This window comes from Heterodontus francisci, chromosome 13 (genome assembly GCF_036365525.1).
Source record: "Heterodontus francisci isolate sHetFra1 chromosome 13, sHetFra1.hap1, whole genome shotgun sequence".
Taxonomy (NCBI): domain Eukaryota; kingdom Metazoa; phylum Chordata; class Chondrichthyes; order Heterodontiformes; family Heterodontidae; genus Heterodontus; species Heterodontus francisci.
This window is the reverse complement of record NC_090383.1, coordinates 69567566-69585259: the sequence shown is the minus strand read 5'-3', so window position 1 is coordinate 69585259 and position 17694 is coordinate 69567566. Positions and strand designations below refer to the sequence as shown.

The 17694-nt window shown below is 43.2% G+C and overlaps 1 protein-coding gene across 13 annotated transcripts in view; it reads right to left on the bottom strand.

Moving 5' to 3' along the window:
* The window catches only part of nrxn1a (neurexin 1a), a 2153831-nt gene that overhangs the window by 1859885 nt on the left and 276252 nt on the right, over nt 1-17694 (bottom strand). For 11 of the 13 annotated variants that reach the window (XM_068044956.1, XM_068044955.1, XM_068044958.1 and 8 more), the window contains one exon: nt 13610-13639. The exons of the other annotated variants lie outside the window; for them this stretch is intronic. In XM_068044956.1, coding sequence (XP_067901057.1) covers nt 13610-13639 — 30 coding nt within the window. The remainder of the gene's footprint in view (nt 1-13609; nt 13640-17694) is intronic. 13 annotated transcript variants of the gene reach the window in all.

Genomic DNA, 17694 nt, shown 5'->3' with positions numbered 1-17694 from the left:
CACAGGGGCTCATTTAAAGGAAGAGGGCGCAGCGGCCACTCCCAATGACGTCATTTAGGGCAGCTGTCGGGTCCCGAGCAATGGCATCCGGCGCCCCAAGTGACAGGTTTTGAAATAATTTTCAATAAAATTTTATGCTCATTTCAAATCCCCTCTCCCGCCCCTCAATGAATAATCTTTTTCTTCTTTGGCCTCCTTGCCTCGAGAGACAATGGGTAAGCACCTGGAGGTGGTCAGTGGTTTGTGAAGCAGCGCCTGGAGTGGCTATAAAGGCCAATTCTAGAGTGACAGACTCTTCCACAGGTGCTGCAGATAAAATTGGTTGTCGGGGCTGTTACACAGTTGGCTCTCTCCTTGCGCTTCTGTCTTTTTTCCTGCCAACTGCTAAGTCTCTTCGACTCGCTACGCTTTAGTCCCACCTTTATGGTTGCCCGCCAGCTCTGGCGATCGCTGGCAACTGACTCCCACGACTTGTGATCAATGTCACAGGACTTTATGTCGCGTTTGCAGACGTCTTTAAAGCAGAGACAAGGACGGCCGGTGGGTCTGATACCAGTGACGAGCTCGCTGCACACTGTGTCCTTGGGGATTCTGCCATCTTCCATGCAGCTCACATGGCCAAGCCATCTCAAGCGCCGCTGGCTCAGTAGGGTGTATATGCTGGGGATGTTGGCTGCCTCGAGGACTTCAGTGTTGGAGATACGGTCCTGCCACCTGATGCCAAGGATTCTCCGGAGGCAGCGAAGATGGAATGAATTGAGACGTCGTTCCTGGCTGACGTACGTTGTCCAGGCCTCGCTGCCGTAGAGCAAGGTACACTTGATACACTTGGACTTTTGTGTTCTGTGTCAGTGCGCCATTTTCCCACACTCTCTTGGCCAGTCTGGACATAGCAGTGTAAGCCTTTCCCATGCGCTTGTTGATTTCTGCATCGAGAGACAGGTTACTGGTGATAGTTGAGCCTAGGTAGGTGAACTCTTGAACCACTTCCAGGGTGTGGTCGCCGATATTCATGGAATGGGCATTTGTGAAGTCCTGTCCCATTATGTTCGTTTTCTTGAGGCTGATGGTTAGGCCAAATTCGGTGCAGGCAGCCGCAAACCTGTCAATGAGTCTCTGCAGACACTCTTCAGTGTGAGATGTTAATGCAGCATCATCAGCAAAGAGGAGTTCCCTGATGAGGACTTTCCGTATTTTGGTCTTCGCTCTTAGACGGGCAAGGTTGAACAACCTGCCACCTGATCTTGTGTGGAGGAAAATTCCTTCTCTGAAGACTTGAACGCATGAGAGAACAGCAGGGAGAAGAAGATCCCAAACAGTGTAGCTGTCGAAGGGAAAACAGCATGTCAATGGTGGATCTCTCTGCTCTAAAGTCACACTGTGCCTCAGGGTAGACACGCTCAGCCAGCTTCTGGAGCCTGTTTAAAACGACTTGAGCGAAGACTTTCCTCACTATGCTGAGCAGGGAGATTCCACAGTAGTTGTTGCAGTCACCGTGGTCATCCTTGTTCTTATAGAGGGTGATGATATTGGCATCGCGCATGTCCTGTGGTACTGCTCCCTCGTCCCAGCACAGGCAAAGCAGTTTGTACAGTGCTGAAAGTATAGCAGGCTTGGCACTCTTGATGATTTCAGGGGTAATGCTGTCCTTCCCAGAGGCTTTTCCCCTGGCTAGAGAATCAATGGCATCACTGAGTTCCAATTTTGTTGGCTGTACGGCCAGCTCATCCATGACTGGCAGAGACTGGGTTGCATTGAGGGTGGTCTCAGTGACATCATTCTCCCTGGAGTACAGTTCTAGGTAGTGTTCCACCCAGCAGTCCATTTGCTTGCGTTGGTCAGTGATTGTGTCCCCTGATTTAGATTTGAGGGGGGAAATCTTCATGATGGTTGGCCCAAAAGCTCTCTTAATGCCATCATACATTCCTCTGATATTTCCAGGCCAGCTGAATATGACTGCATAGGTGTTGCCAGTAGTCATCTGTGCAGCGCCTGGCTGTTCTTTGTGCAGTGCTTCTGGCTGCTTTAAGTGCTACGGATGTTAATTTGCTGGGGGCTTTCTTGTAGTTCAGCAGTGCAATGTGCTTAGCGGCTATGACAGGTTCCAGCTCTTCAATGTGAGATTGAAACCAGTCTGCATTCCGCTTCACGCGTTTGCCATAGGTGGTCATTGCTGAGTCATAGATGGCGTCTCTGATCTGGGCCCACTTGGTCTCTGCATCCCCTGTGGGAGTGTTTTGAAGGGGTTTATCGAGTGAATTTAGAAACTTACGTAACAGCTATGGATGAGAAATTCTGCTTGTGTTGATGCGGCCCTTCTGCTTGGAGTGATGCAGCTTCTTTGGTTTGAGGCTAACCTTGCTGCACACCAGGGAGTGGTCGGTGTCACAGTCCGCACTGTGGAAGCTGCTCGCCTTGTGAGGATGAGGTCCAGCTGGTGCCAACGCCGTGATCTTGGGTGCCTCCAAGAAACCTGGTGACAGGGTTTAGTGTGAAAGAATGAGTTAGTGATGCAGAGGTTATGATAGGTACATAACTCAAGCAGTCTCTGACCATTCTCATTCATCCGACCAGTGCCATAGCGCCCAAGGCAGGAGGGCCATGAGTCATGGTCAGCTCCAACCCTGGCATTGAAGTCCCCCAGCAGGAACAGGTGCTCGGTGTTGGGGATGCTACTGATGATATTATGGAGTTCCTCACAGAACTGGTCTTTCGCTTCAGTTGGGGAACAGAGCGTTGAAGCAGAGATGCTGAGTAGGTGTACTGGACCAGAGGCGGTGAACAGACGGATGGACAGTATGCGTTCCGAGACATTTGAGGGTGGCTCTAGCATGCTGAGCAAAGAGTTTCTGATGGTGAAGCCCACACCATGCTTTCTTGGTTCTTCAGGATCCCTACCCTGCCGGAAGAAGGTGTAGTCTTGCTCTCTGAGAGATCCACTCGCAGGGAGGCGTGTCTCCTGACGTGCTGCAATGTCTACATTGAGTCTACTGAGCTCGTTGTTAATGATGGCGGTCTTCCAAGAATCGTTGATTTGTGTAAGGTCTTCCGACAGGCCAGGACACGTAGTTCTGATGTTCCAGCTTGCAAAACGAAGGGCTGGTACCTTCTTTCCTTTTTTTGTTATGCTGTTTGGTGCGGTGTTACAGTCCACTTGTCGGGCAATGACCCTGAGCTCCAAGCACCAATTGAAGCAGGTGGACTGTGGTGGGATGGAATCTTACTGACTGGGGGCTGCCCGGTTTGAGGCAGGCGGTAGCTGTCCAGTGAGATGCGATGACCTCTCCCACCGACAAAGGCAACCCGTGGCGCCCAATCTCTACACCAACTGAGCTGGACTTATAACCCGTAACTGCTGCCTTCCGTGTTGATTTGTCGCTGTGAGGCGACTATGGAGTGACCTCTCCATGGCGCATGCCTGGGCGGATGTATGGAGGTTGTGAGTTACCCAAGCATCAAAACCCCCCTCTCGGCCTTCCTGGTGGGGTCCAAAGGAGTGCAGAGCATGACGTTTGGCACCGGTATGGCTGCAGGAACTGCTGGAAACATGCCAAAGGTGACACATGCCGATGTGAGGAGGTGGGGGGAAGGGGGTGCGAGGAGGAGGGGTGTGGTGGGAAGGGGTGGAAGGAAGGGGGTGCGAGGGGGAGCTGGGAAGGGGGCTGCAGGGGGTAGGGGAGAGGGGTGCAGAGGAAGGGGGTGTGAGGGGAAGGGGGTGCGAGGGGAAGATGGTGCGAGGGGGGAGCCGGGAAGGGGGTGTGAGGGGGGTGGGGCGAGGGGGTGCAGGCAACAAAACACCTCACCAGCTCCCACCATCATCCCCCCCACAATGATGCACCGCCACTGGGATCAGGACCCGGGAGCCGAGCAGGAGCAGCGGGGAAGGCCCACGTGGAAACAGTGCGGAGCCGGGACCACGCGGCCGCTCCTCCCCCGATCGCCACCGCGGAATAATCTGCGTCTTATTTATCATACTCCCCCAAAAACATTAAAGTTGCCAGAACAGCCTTTCGCCCCCAAACTATCTTTCCTTTAACTTTCAACTCCTTCCCACCATCCGCTCACCCAAATTTTTGCCGCTCCTCCCCCGCCCCCCACCCTTAAAATTTTATTCCTCCCCCTCCCCACCTGGCTCTTGCCCCGGAACTCCGTATGGGGTACTGCGTCCAGTTCTGGGTACTGCAATTTAGGAAAGATGTGAAGGCATTGGAGAAACTACAGAAAAGTTTCATGAGAGTGGTTCCAGGGAGGAGGAACTTCTGTTATGAAGACAGATTGGAGATGTTGGGACTGTTTTTCTTGGAGAAGAGAAGGCTGAGAGGACATTTGATAGAGGTATTCAAAATCATGAGGGATCTGAACAGAGTGGATAGAGAAAAACTGTTCTCACTCATGAAAGGATCAAGAACGAGAGGGCACAGATTTAAATTAATTGGTGGAAGAAGCCAAAGCAACATGAGGAAAAACTTTTTCACACAGCGAATGGTAAAGGTCTGGAAAGCACTTCCAAAGAGTACGGTGGAGGTAGGTTCAATCGAGGCATTCAAAAGGGAATAAGCCTGTTATCTGAAAAGGAAGAATGTGCAGGTTTACAGGCAGAAGGCAGGGGAATGGCTTTAGGTAAATTGCTCATTCGGAGAACTGGTGCAGACACAATGGGCTGAATGGCCTCCTTCTGCACTATAACAATTCTGTCATTCTGAGAGGTTGGCTACCCTCATGGAGAGCCCGTTCTCAATGATGCGTGTAGGCCTGCACAACATCGCCTTAACCATGAGCTCAATGCAGCAGTGGCAAGACAAGAGGGGGACAAGACCCCTGCAGTCTTCTCCAGCTCCTCATCCTTCTCTGGTGTGCAGGAGGAGGAGAGACTGACCTCCACAGCTGGGAGCTCCCCTCAGGTTTCTCTGAGTGCAGACACTGGCTCCTCAGCCCCTCTGCCAGTGAGCCCAGCTCCAGCAGCCGTGATGCCTGAGCAGAGTCCTGCACCGGTGCAGGTAATCCTCAGACAACGGGGGCTCTCCAGGCCTCAGGCAGCCAGAGTACGGCTGCCAAAGTCATCAAAGGCCAAGGGGCAGCCTGATTAGCAGCCTGCCTCCAGCCCAGCTGCTAGTGCAGGAGTTACACATCGTAAAATCACTTGCAACTGTCGAAAGAAAACAACCTACAGATACTTGGGGTTTCACGGGTACTTGAAATTTGTGTGTTGCATCATATAAAGTTCTTTGGTTTTTGAAATTAACCTTCATTTTGCAAAAGTAATTATTCTATCATGCATTGTGAGCTGCTGACTTCACCTGTCCCCCATAGTGGAATTCAATGTAGGCCCTCATTTGAATAGGCTCTCCCACAGGCCGTAATGTGTGTTTCAGCTGGGCGCTAGACACAAAACACATATGGAAAGGATGCGACAGACTGCATGTATTGAGGTGAGTCTTTATTCTTTTTACTCTGAGGGACATCAAGGTGTTTGGAAGCAGTTAAGTATGAGATTGCCTCTTGCCTCCTTGTCCCGTCGCTCAATCTGCCTGGCCTCCAATGCAAGGGCTTCAACATCCAGTGCTGCTTGCTCATTTCCCTTCTCTGTGTCCTCCTCGTCGGTACAGGAGTCTCATTCAATCATGCCCTTGTCATGCAAAGCCTTCCCCCTCTGGAGTGCTAGATTGTGCACAGCACAGCAGACCACCACGATACCTGACACCCTCGCTGGGCTAAACTGCAGAGCTCCATTGGATCAATCTAGGCAGCCCAATGGTCTGCTCGACGGTCGCTCAGGTGGAGCCGTGGCAACTGTTGTACTTCTTTGCTGCACTGTGAGCATTCCTCACAGGTGTCAATGGGCAAGTCTTCAATGAATAGTCCTTGTCCCCAAAAATCCATCCCTGAAGGTGCACAGGGGGCCTGAAAAGCTGAGGCACTGGGACTGTTGATGTATATAGGTGTCATGGTTGCTTCCCGAGAAGCGGGCACACACTTGCAGGAAATGCTTTTGATGGTCACAGACCACTTGCACATTGACTGAAAGGAAGCCCTTCCTGTTGATGAAGGCGGTTGGCTGATCCGTTGGAGCCTTGATGCCCACATATGTGCAATCTATCACACCTTGCACCTGGGGGAATCCAGCAATGGCCCTGAATTTGATGGGCCTCTCAGCCTAACTGTCAGCGTCAGTCCATACCGCACATAGTCCCTGACCCTCTTGAACATGGCATTGACCACCTCCTTGATGCAGTGGTGGGCTGCTGCCTGGAAGACCCCACACATGTCCCTGGTGGATCCTTGGAAGGATCCAGACGTGTAAAAGTTTAGTGCCACGGTAATCTTCAGGGCCACTGGCATAGGGTGACTACCAAATCCCATCGGCCACAACTCATTCTGCAGCAGGGGCACTCTGGGGAGTCGTAGACTTCCCTGACAATGCCCCTTGGACATGTGAATATAGCTGATTCGAGTCCGGTACACTCCCTGGCACAGGTGAGCCCTTCTTGGCATGGCTGGCTTCTGCAGCTCTCATTGTGGAGCTTCATGGGCAGGCGCAGCTGCCTCCTGGGCCTCCCTCTGTCAAAGACCCCTCATCATGCCACAGGGGTCCAGAAAGACAGGGTGTACCAGACCCATTCAAGGTAACCAGTGGGCTGCCAGAGTGCTGTCAATGCAAAGAATACCCCGGCTGGGCATCTGTGCTTTTGATACTTCTCCCGCCTCCCTGTTGGCCCTCAGTGCCCACCCCTGCTAATAGCCAACCCACCCATCCAGCAGTCTAGACAACCAAACATCTCACCTAATAGTTTTGTCATCCAAACCCTAGCCCCACCCCTCCACCTACCCCTTGCAGGCCACCGAGACCCTGCTCAGTCAGCACTTCCACCGAAGACCCCGACCCCCTTCTTGCAGAGCACCTGAAACTTCGACCCCCTCCTTGCAGAGCACCTGAAACCCTGATCCCCTCCTTGCAGAGCATACCTTACCATATGCTCACAATAACCTCTGCTTCCCCCTCTCCCCCTATGCCATACTGGTCATTGCCTTACCTTGGTGCCACCAGCTCTTAACGGTCAGGTATCTGAAGACATGTGAGAGTCCACTTAATCCCAAGCCCCCCATTGAATCACAATGAATTAGATGCGAATGTATTAAAAATATTCTACAATTTAAATGACATTCCCATTGCATCAAGGTGGCAATGCCGCCTTGGTGCTTTCCCACCACTGACTAAATCCGGAACCGACGTCACGACGCCGGATATCTGGGCAGACGTTTCTGTCTCGATTCTCTGGTCCCCCATGCCACCATTCCTGCTCCAAACAGCCACATTAAATTCAGCCCTGTGTCTGCAAGGGTGCTTGAAGCAGCACCCACACTGCCCATCAACTAGAATGTTGTAGCTGTCATATGCCACTCCAATTGCAGAGTGAAGACCTGATGGAGGCTAAAGAAAATCTTCTTCACAACTTTTGGTCTTAATGCCATTTAGAGAAGGTAATCAAGGCACTCAAGGATGCCAGTCGGGTCCTGGATAATTTGTTTGACCCTGATAGGGAGACAGCCCGCTGAGTCATGGCAGCTTTCTCCGTTTTGCCAGATTATCCATGCAGTCCACCCCTCTGCTATTTTGCTGTAACCATTTACACCTCCTCTGGATCCATCTTTTGTTTGTTTATTTGTTTCATTATCAATCCCTTTTGCCTTGCACCATCTTTTGTCATTTACTCCTGCCCTCCACCCTATTACAGATCTTCCCTTTTGTTCTTTCCCTGTTCCCCTTTTCCCTGACTCTGTACTTGCTTAAGATCTGTTCATCTTTAACATCTTCCAGTTCTGGTGAGAAGTCCTGAAATGTTACCTCTGTTGATGCTGCCAGACCTGCTGAGTGTTTTCAGCATTTTCTGGATTTATCTCAGAATTCCAGCATTCATTGAATTTAGTTATTTCCTGGTATATCTACTTTAATGGAGGTCGTAACACCTATGAGATTGGGTTTCTTGAAAGATAAGCAAATAATTCAGGTTTCAATTGTCTGTTTAGACAAACTAACTGCACAGGGATATCTTGTAATAACAAGGAGCATTCAGATAAATTTGGATTCCCGTTCTCAAAAAAAAATTAATTGACTGATATTTAAGATGTGAATACACATGTACCCCATCTAGTGCAAAGCAATATTTTGGGATCATTAATAAAACTTGAATGTGATGGATGCAGTAGTCCATTAAACATGTAATTAGTAGTAAGATGAACAGATTAAAAGTTTTAATTGCAAGATTAATTGTGATTAATTATTTAGTCACTTGACAGGCTTTTTTACAAAAACAAATTTATAAGCATATATTGATTATTTTACATTGAATTTCATAATATATTTAATCCTAGATTATCTCTTCAAGACAAAAATGCTGTAGAGTGAAGGGAAATTTATGCTCATCTACATTGAGCTGCCATGACTTGAAGCAAATGATGCAGACTGTGACCGTTATATTGATGAAAGCAACCCATTTGCTAAAATCATGTGATGAAAAAAAAATCCTAGATATGATGAAATAGTTCTTTTTTCTTTTTCCTCTCTTCTTCAGATATTTTAAATTTGAAGATTGGTGGGACTGTGTTGTACAAGTTTTGTGTTGTTCTTCTCTACTTGCTATTTGTAGAAAAATTCTAAATGCACTCTTCGAATTCACATTTATTATTTTATCACAAGTGACAAAGGAGATCATTCCCATTTCACACCTCAGTAGCAACCAGATCCAAGACTCTCCTGTCTAAGTTCCTTATTAAGTATTAGAATATCTTGGGCTGAATTTTCATTCAGCAAAGGTGGCGGATTGGGAGGCAGGTATACCAGCAATTTTGCGCTACCGACCGACCAGCATGTTCCCGCCAGCAGCAGGTAGCTAACTGGACCAATTAAAGAGCCTATTGAGGCACTCTTCACCCCCACAATTTTCCAGACAGTGTACAGGCCCCCCACTGAGACCAAAGTCAGTTGGATGAATTCCATCCACCCCACCAACCCCATCTCCACCACTGCAGCCACGACTGCCAGAAGACCACAGCTGCTGCCGCAAGGCATCTTGTGGAGTGTTCTTCTCTCCACAATGCAGGCCTGACAGTTGTGGACATGTTTTAGATTAGATTAGATTAGAGATACAGCACTGAAACAGGCCCTTCGGCCCACCGAGTCTGTGCCGAACATCAACCACCCATTTATACTAATCCTACACTAATCCCATATTCCTACCAAACATCCCCACCTGTCCCTATATTTCCCTACCACCTACCTATACTAGTGACAATTTATAATGGCCAATTTACCTATCAACCTGCAAGTCTTTTGGCTTGTGGGAGGAAACCGGAGCACCCGGAGAAAACCCACGCAGACACAGGGAGAACTTGCAAACTCCACACAGGCAGTACCCGGAATCGAACCCAGGTCCCTGGAGCTGTGAGGCTGCGGTGCTAACCACTGCGCCACTGTGCAGCCTTCAGAGGATGCCTCCACCTTGAGGCGCCTGCTCATTCTCCTACTTACAACGGCAGCGCCCACATCTCCAGGTGAAGTTGCTGGCCGCTATAGCCTTGGGTGCTCCAATTGGCTCTCCTGGTTGTGGAGCCTGCCCGGTGTCCTTAATTGGATGAGGGTCCTAAAAGTGGCCCCTTAATTGGCCGCCTCTTCGAAAATCTTCCTCAGGATCCTGCTGACAGCATTTCCGGGTTCCCAACCCGCATTTCATTCCCTCGGCAGGATTGGGTTGTGGGAACAAAAATCGAGCCCCTTACGTTTGCTTAGGCAAGAAATTATAAGTTTAACATCCAGGAAAGAGAATACGAGGAGAAAATTGTCTACAATTTCTGTTTCCATGACATTGTTTACATAACAAGGAGATTTGTTCAAATTGCTACTTGCAAAAGAATTCTAAATAAAGCTTCAGAATAATTTTACAAATTTGCTAGAAACACCAATTTTCTTAAAACTAAATTCCTCTACTGGTCTAATTAAATCTGAGTGTATATTGGCACACATAGAAAAGAATAACATAAATCTAACAGGTTGATGCTATTTCAACCACAAAAACTAACTCACAAGCAGAAGTTTAAACTAGCTGCTGCACACTAAATTTATCTATTCCTTTCACCTGAATTAATGCTCCTTTTACTCTGCTCATATAATATTCCTGTCAATGTTCACCTCAACTGACAACCAATTAATAGCTGAGAAAAAAAGCATAGCACAAGCACAAAGCAAAAAAAAAGCCACAAACTACTTCATGGAAAACAGTGAATAGAAAATGACAACTGAAACTTGTTTTCAGATGGCAGCACGTTGGGACAGGACAATGAGGCCACAACTTTCTGAGACACACACAATACTGATGTGGGGTCATAACTATAATTTCTCACTTACTGCATTCTCAGTCCAAATACACTATCATCAGAGTGCCAAGTAGAGGTCAGACACTATCACATGAAAAGGGAGGGAAAGACAGAGGTCAGTCATCCTGAGCCTCTCTTGTACAATTCCTATCAGCTGGCTATAAAGGATCAATAAAATATTTACTAATTGGAGAAACTCTAGAAGAGGATAAAGGAGAGAAAATAAATGGAGCTTTTTTAGAATCTCAAGGCAAATTTCCCCATTGCCTTCCCCCATGAAGCTACCATGTCTAATAGAAAATTCTTACCTGACAGGAATCAGTGCCCTACTAAACTTAATTAAATCTCCACATCAAATGTATAGCCTAATTTCACATAAAAGCACCATTCTATCTTCTATCTCGTCAAGTAAAATGCTAGAACAGCCATCACAGCAGGCTTGTAACTTTACCATGCAAACATATATATCATGCAATCAACAAATTGCAGTGCCAGAGAATTGGGATATTATTCTTTAGAGTTAAGAACGCAATATCGATTAAGCTCATAGGAACATTAGGGAGTGAAATTGGTCAATGCCAGCAGTGTAAAATGAACCAGCAGCACATTTTACATCACAACCAATTTTCCATATAATTGATGTTAATGAAAAAGTAAACTGGGCACGCTTTAAAATGGGCTGCTTTTAGTCCATTTTGTGCTATTGGTATTGGCAAATTTCACTCCCTTATCATCTTTTTCAGATATTCTTACTATGTACCCAGAAATTACAGACTGCTGTTCCAATATTTAATATACTTCTCACAGATTAGTAATCAGAATCATTGTCCATGTAGAAGAATGTTTCCAAATTATTTTGATTGCAACTAGAACTGAAAATCCACAAGTGATCAATATGACAGGATTGTCAGATTGAATGTAAAAGATAATCGAACAGTCATTAGATCTTCATACTCCTATATAAAGCAGTGTTTTCTTTTACCATACAATATTATATGCTTTACGTATTAAGCCACTTAAAATGAGCTAATAAAACAATAACCTGCTTTGATGACATACAAAAGGTATATTTGCAAAGTTCAAGTGAGAAAATAACTTATTGTATTGCAGTTTTCATATCACTTTGAATGCCATAAATTCATTTCCATTAACCCATTAAAACTTTTTTCTGTAGTACTGATTCTGTTGTATCTTTTCTTTTATCACCAGTTTAATCCTTCCCCCTTCTTGTGAAGTCATTAGTTATATGAGGAAGCAGTTCCACACAACTGGCTGCTCTACAGTATCTTACCCAAATTATCATTATTTATTTGCAAACCTTGATAATGAGTGTTGTCAGGTTAGTCAATCACAGCAAGCCTATCCCATCCTCAGTTGACATCCACACATTTGCCCTTGTCCTTCTAGTTGGTAGAGGTCCCGGGTTTGGAAGGTGCTGTCTGAGGAGCCTTGGTACATTGCTGCAGTGCATCTTAACAGCACCAATATCTAACCTAAATGATCAATATTCATGTGTGAACCCTGACAATAAGTGTGAATAGTTTTCAAATGCAGGACTATCAAAACTAAAGCTAATTTTATCCACACCTGACATGCTCACAAGCACTTCTAGCAAGAATCTCTGGTAAGGTTTCCTCTTTTTAACCTGAAGGCAATGAGACCAAATATAGAAACCCCCGTACCGTTATGACTGAGATCAACGAACTCCTTGTTCGTTCTGTTTCACTGTCTAAGGCTGCAGAATGCCAGGAGAGCCCTATGTCGGCTATGATTAATATAACTGCAATATTTTTAGTTAAACTTTATCCCACATGTTCAATTAAAGTTGTGATCTTGAAAGTGATACCTAAAATATCTTTTAACTGAGCTAATTTAACATTCAACATTTACATTTGTCCAATTCAGTACTTGATACCCATTGCTCATTCAAAGATACTAAAAGCAATTACTCAATACCCATTAAATATAATTAAAAAGAAATATTGCTCCAATTAAAATGTGTGGTATCTACATTTAAACTTTGTCGAGCTTCAAAGGGGACAGTGTTCTATTGCAAGATGTCAGTAATTACAATTAGAATGGTTTTGTCTAGATAATGAAATATTCTCAAGATTAAAGTTACAAACATGTCAATCTTCCAATAGGAAGGGAAAATCGTTTCTTAGTTTTCCAAATTATTGTATCCAACAAGCAGATAAGAATTTCATGATTAGTATAAACAGGCAAAAACATAATATCAATAGCCTTACCTTTGAGATCTTGTAATGCAATGCAATATCATAACCAAACATAATTTAACCAGCATAAAGTTTCAGGCAACAAATAAAAATGCCACTTTTCCCATTTATATAAATGGCAATTAAAAGTATATATATCTTAATTATTCCAAAAAAGCGCAAAATATTTAGTACCTTTAATTTTACCTATGGAATTGATGGAATGGTTCCATGAAGTAAGCATATTTGAATAAAAAGAGAGAAACAATTTATAAGTCTCATGATTATATGTAAATGCAACTAATCATAGCAACAGAAATATTTAATATGTAAACATACAGGTGTAACATGAGTATATTATGTTGAGATGGAAGCATGGATTCCATGTTATGAAGCTAATTTTCTGTTAGGAAATTTATGTATTCAAAACACCTCGTAAACCATAATTTAACTGACTCAACTTAAAAGAACATTAAAAGTAATTAGGAGTGAAGTTATGTGGTTGACTTGCTTGCAAAACCATTTTCAGCATTCCAACAGCCTGGGCAGGTGCATAGAACATACTTTCAATCGGCCATGCATATCTGTTCATGGTTTAAGCACACTGCTGCACACATGTTGTAATAAAGTGTGACAATTCATCACACTCCAAGCTAAAAGCAGGCACTAATTCATGACAATTCTGATTCTGATACATAAGCAAGCATAATTCTGAACATCTTGACTTCAAGCACTCCAAACTAGCTATACACTCAATTATAATTTTAACATTGCTTTAATTATTTTAACACATCAATTTTCACATTAATTGTTTTCACTTTCCCCTAATTTGCACAAAGACAAAGACAAAGCAAAAAGCTTGACTCAAGTGCAAAAAGAAAAAAGATAGGGTAAAGACAGATTTTTCTTGAAACATCCAAGTGAAAATATAAACTTTTGTAGAATTATTTCTAGAGAGAGATTAAAGACAACTACTAATGGGGGGAAGAAGGAAGCACAGTGGAAAAAAGGAATGGAACCCATACCTTGGTCGCCCATCATCAGGTGCGCCAGACCTTGAAGGGAAACAAGAGCACAGTCAGCAAAGAACAAGGGCACGTGGGAAGGTATTGTCACAATGACAAAAATGTTTGTGACAGACATCTGCTTTCTATTAGATGTCTTTATTACAGGGAAATAAAAAAGCATTTTTCAACCACAGGTTGCAATGCATTGGGACAAGATCAGAAGAATGAAGAAATGATTTGGATAGCATTGGACAATTCTGAGATTTTGCACATACAGATATTTGCATTAAAGAGAGCTGAGGCTCCTAAGGGAAACTTTGTAACAGGATCACCCTTCTGCTCTACATAATGAGCCAAAAGTTGTTAGTCTGCTTCCAGGAATGTCTATTTTCAGGAACGTTTTAATCATCATTTAGGTTACAAATATAAAATAGAAGCACTGAGTAGAGATACCATAAATATTGTCCATGCCTATTTCATTTCAAATCGTTAAATGCCTTTCTGCTTTAAATTTCTGCGGAATGTTGCCTTGTGTTAATTTGGATAGTTCTACACCAATTGTAACTTGGAACCAGGCTAGTACTTAAGTCACATCCAATTTAAACAATATTCCCAAATGTTTACGGTTTGCAAGTTTATTTTTGAAACTAATTCAAAATGTTATCATCCAGCCTTCCATAAAAATGTAATTCATGCTAATATAGGTAAAATAATGAGAATTAATCTGCATTGTTTTATAACATTATTTAAATAACTGTTTTGAAAGGAGACCCAGATCATAACCTTTGCTGCTCAGAATAGAAGACTGGTAGTAGCAGATTGGCTACCCAGGGTTTCTTTCAATTCAGGTCAATGGCAAAGAAATTGGACAAACACTGATCCACAATTGCCAATTTTCATCCATCAATGAATGTTAAAATCTACGCCCTAGATTTGAATTTAGATATTTGACATGTATATGCAAAAAACGAGTTTTCAGTATCTGGGATTGTTAAATAATATGAGCAAAATGCTTGCTGATATCTTCAAAAAAATAATTTGAGTTTTAAATAGATATGGATCAAAGTACAGTTTATGACACATTTAGTAGTTTCCATTCGATGATGCCAACCGTTAAAAGTACAGCCAATGAAAATGTTGAAAACATTATTAAACGGTGTTGAAAAATCACTTGTCTAATGGGTCAGCTTGAAATTTATTATCATGATAGGAAAAGCCTAGTGCTGCCAAGAACCAAGACTCACTGAACATGATCACTGGTGGCAAACCAGGCAAGTTTTTGACTTTCCAGCACTGCTCTGTCTGAACCTAAAAGGACACGTCCCTTTGCTGTCAAATTGGTCAGTAACAGAATCACATATACAGGTACCAGATTAGTTCCCATCCCTGAGGTTGTTGCTTCCCTAACAATACAGGAGCAGATATGATTAAGTTATCTGTCATGTCTATCACTGTACTTAGTTGTGTTACAGACTGAGAAATAATTAACGTAAGGGTATCCCATAATTTGTTTCTTTCTGAAGTAGTTTTTCTTTTGTAGGATTCCAACAGAAAATTACATTTTACAAAGAAAATTATATAGAATAGCTCCTTAATGACTTCCAAATGTGTTTTTTTACATGCCAATGTGGTAATATTAAGAAGGCACATTCATTCAATAAATGTAATTAATGAATCAAATAAAATCTCCAGAAATGCCAACATATATCTTTAGTGACTGATTAGGTTAGAAAATATATAGTGCAAAACTGAACTCTGTTCCAATTTGGAATATTGTTTCATGAACTGGATTACTGTCTCAGTGTATTTAAACTTTTAGTAGGACCATATATTACTTAGAAGTGTCTATAGTTTGCATATCAGGGTGCAGCTGAGAAAGTATTAAATTGGGACAATGTAGAGAATCTTATTTATGAATTTTTTCATACCTTAGGGTGTGTGGTGTTTAGCACATTAATTAAAATAGCATTCATTTTCAGCCTTATTAAAATATCATACTTCTGTCTCAAGATTAACATTATAATTTGTGTTCCCATTAATTAAGCAACTTTAAAAATTAGATTTACATCAATAATGGAGCTTATTTTAAAAATGGAGAAAATGTTATAACAGCTAGTTCTAATTAAGTAAAATGCATTTATTGCTAAGGTGTACTTAAGTGTTGCTATGGGGATTGCATAAAAGATTTGCAATATTGCAAAAAGGTTTCAGATGAAATCACTTTTACATATATTTAGTATTTAACTGTACAGTAACTGTATTTTAGCGCCATTATCTAAGCTTCAGATATTTTGTAGGTGCATGTGACAGTCCCTGATTAAACAGACCACTAAACACTGAGGGACAGAGTTTCTGCTTCGGGCACAATCAACAATCCAGGTGTAAATTGCATCCAAAATTGCATTAGTTTTCAGAAGTGTTTTATATTCTCGAGTTTGTGTCCAAACTCATTTGCATGTTGCCAAACATAAAATCTGCTATGGACCACTGAAATCAGGCAGCATTTTAAAGCATAATTTATACATAATAAATAAGCATTTTTAATTACAGTGTCAATCCACCACCTCTGAGTAACCCGATCTCAATTATTGAAAATAACTTTTAAAAAAATATACAGAACCATTTGTTAGTTATATTGGGGTACAGTAATCAGTTTCTTAGTAAATTAAAATAAACTTCAAAAACTTTTAAAATCTATTTGTTAGTGCCCTTGCACCCAAAAGAACCTTCGTAATTCCCGAGTCTCCTCAAAAGCCTGCAAATGAATGTAATTAGTGGAAATTCCCAATAGTGATTCATTCAGCCTGGGGGATGGCCAGTTTAGTGGGCAGGTTGGCTCTTAGTGCAATGCTTTTTAAACTGGTGCAAAAGATTGTGAAAATGCGATTTGAGCTGAACGTAATCCACGCATAAAATTCTGCATATGTTGCGGTGGTTATGCCAATTTTGGCCAGATTGCACCAAAACAAAATCAGCCCAACCAAGCAGAAACTCAAGGCCTGATTGTATGCCATTTAGGGCAGAAAACATGATCCCTACTTTCTGTAAAGGGAAACTAATCCCAGTAAATAAATAGGCTTGAGTTGTAAAATTGGAATTTTTTTGCTATAATGCTCCACCACCATCCTCTCCCCAAAACCCTTTTGGGCAATTTAAAGATATGTTTAGACATTCCCTATAAATGAGCAATGGAGTCCATCTATAACAGAGAAGTAACAGAACTTTTTATTTGCTTGAGTCAATGGCAAGCTAGCTGCTGGTTAACCTCATCACGACTAACAATTATAAATAAAAAAGTGGGAATCTTGCTCGGAATTCTACTAATTATTCTGAGCTGTGGCTCAGTTGGTAGCACTCTCGCTGCTGAATCACAAGTTTGTGGGTTCAAGTCCCACTCCAGGGCTTGAGCATAAAAATCAAGGCTGACACTCCATTGTAGTACTGAGGGAACACTGTACTGTCGGGGGTGCAGTCTTTTGGAGGAGATATTAAACTAAGGCCCCATCTGCTTGCTCAGGTGTATGTAAAAGAACCCATTTTGATAAAGAGCAGGGGAGTTATCCCTGGTGTCCTGGTCAATGTTTATCCTCAATTAACATCACAAATACAGATTATCTGTATCACCTTGCTGTTGATGGGAGTTTGCTGTGCGCATACTGGCTGCCACATTTCCTGCAGTACAACAGTGACTACACTTCAAAAAGTACTTCATTGGCTGTAAGGCGCTATGAGGCGTCCAGTGGTCATGAAAAACGCTACATAAATGCAAATCTTTCTTTCTCTCTTTTATTCTATTCTATCCTTTAAGTGGTAAACAATCTCAGGTGAAAATAAGCCAAAGTTCAAAGCCACACTTTTGCCAACAATAATACCCACTGTGTTTTGTTAAAACTCTAGATTATGCCCATTTGTCTATACATGCCCAAAGTAGCCTTAGGGGAAGAAACCGTATGTGTTGCACCAGGATTTTGGATGCAACATGGGTGCAATGGTAACATTTAGCAATGTGCTGGCCTACAACCAATCTGTGTGGAAGTTCGGGCCACTGCCAAATTCATCAGGGCTATTTTTTAGGCATCCTCTAAACAATAAATTAGGCACCT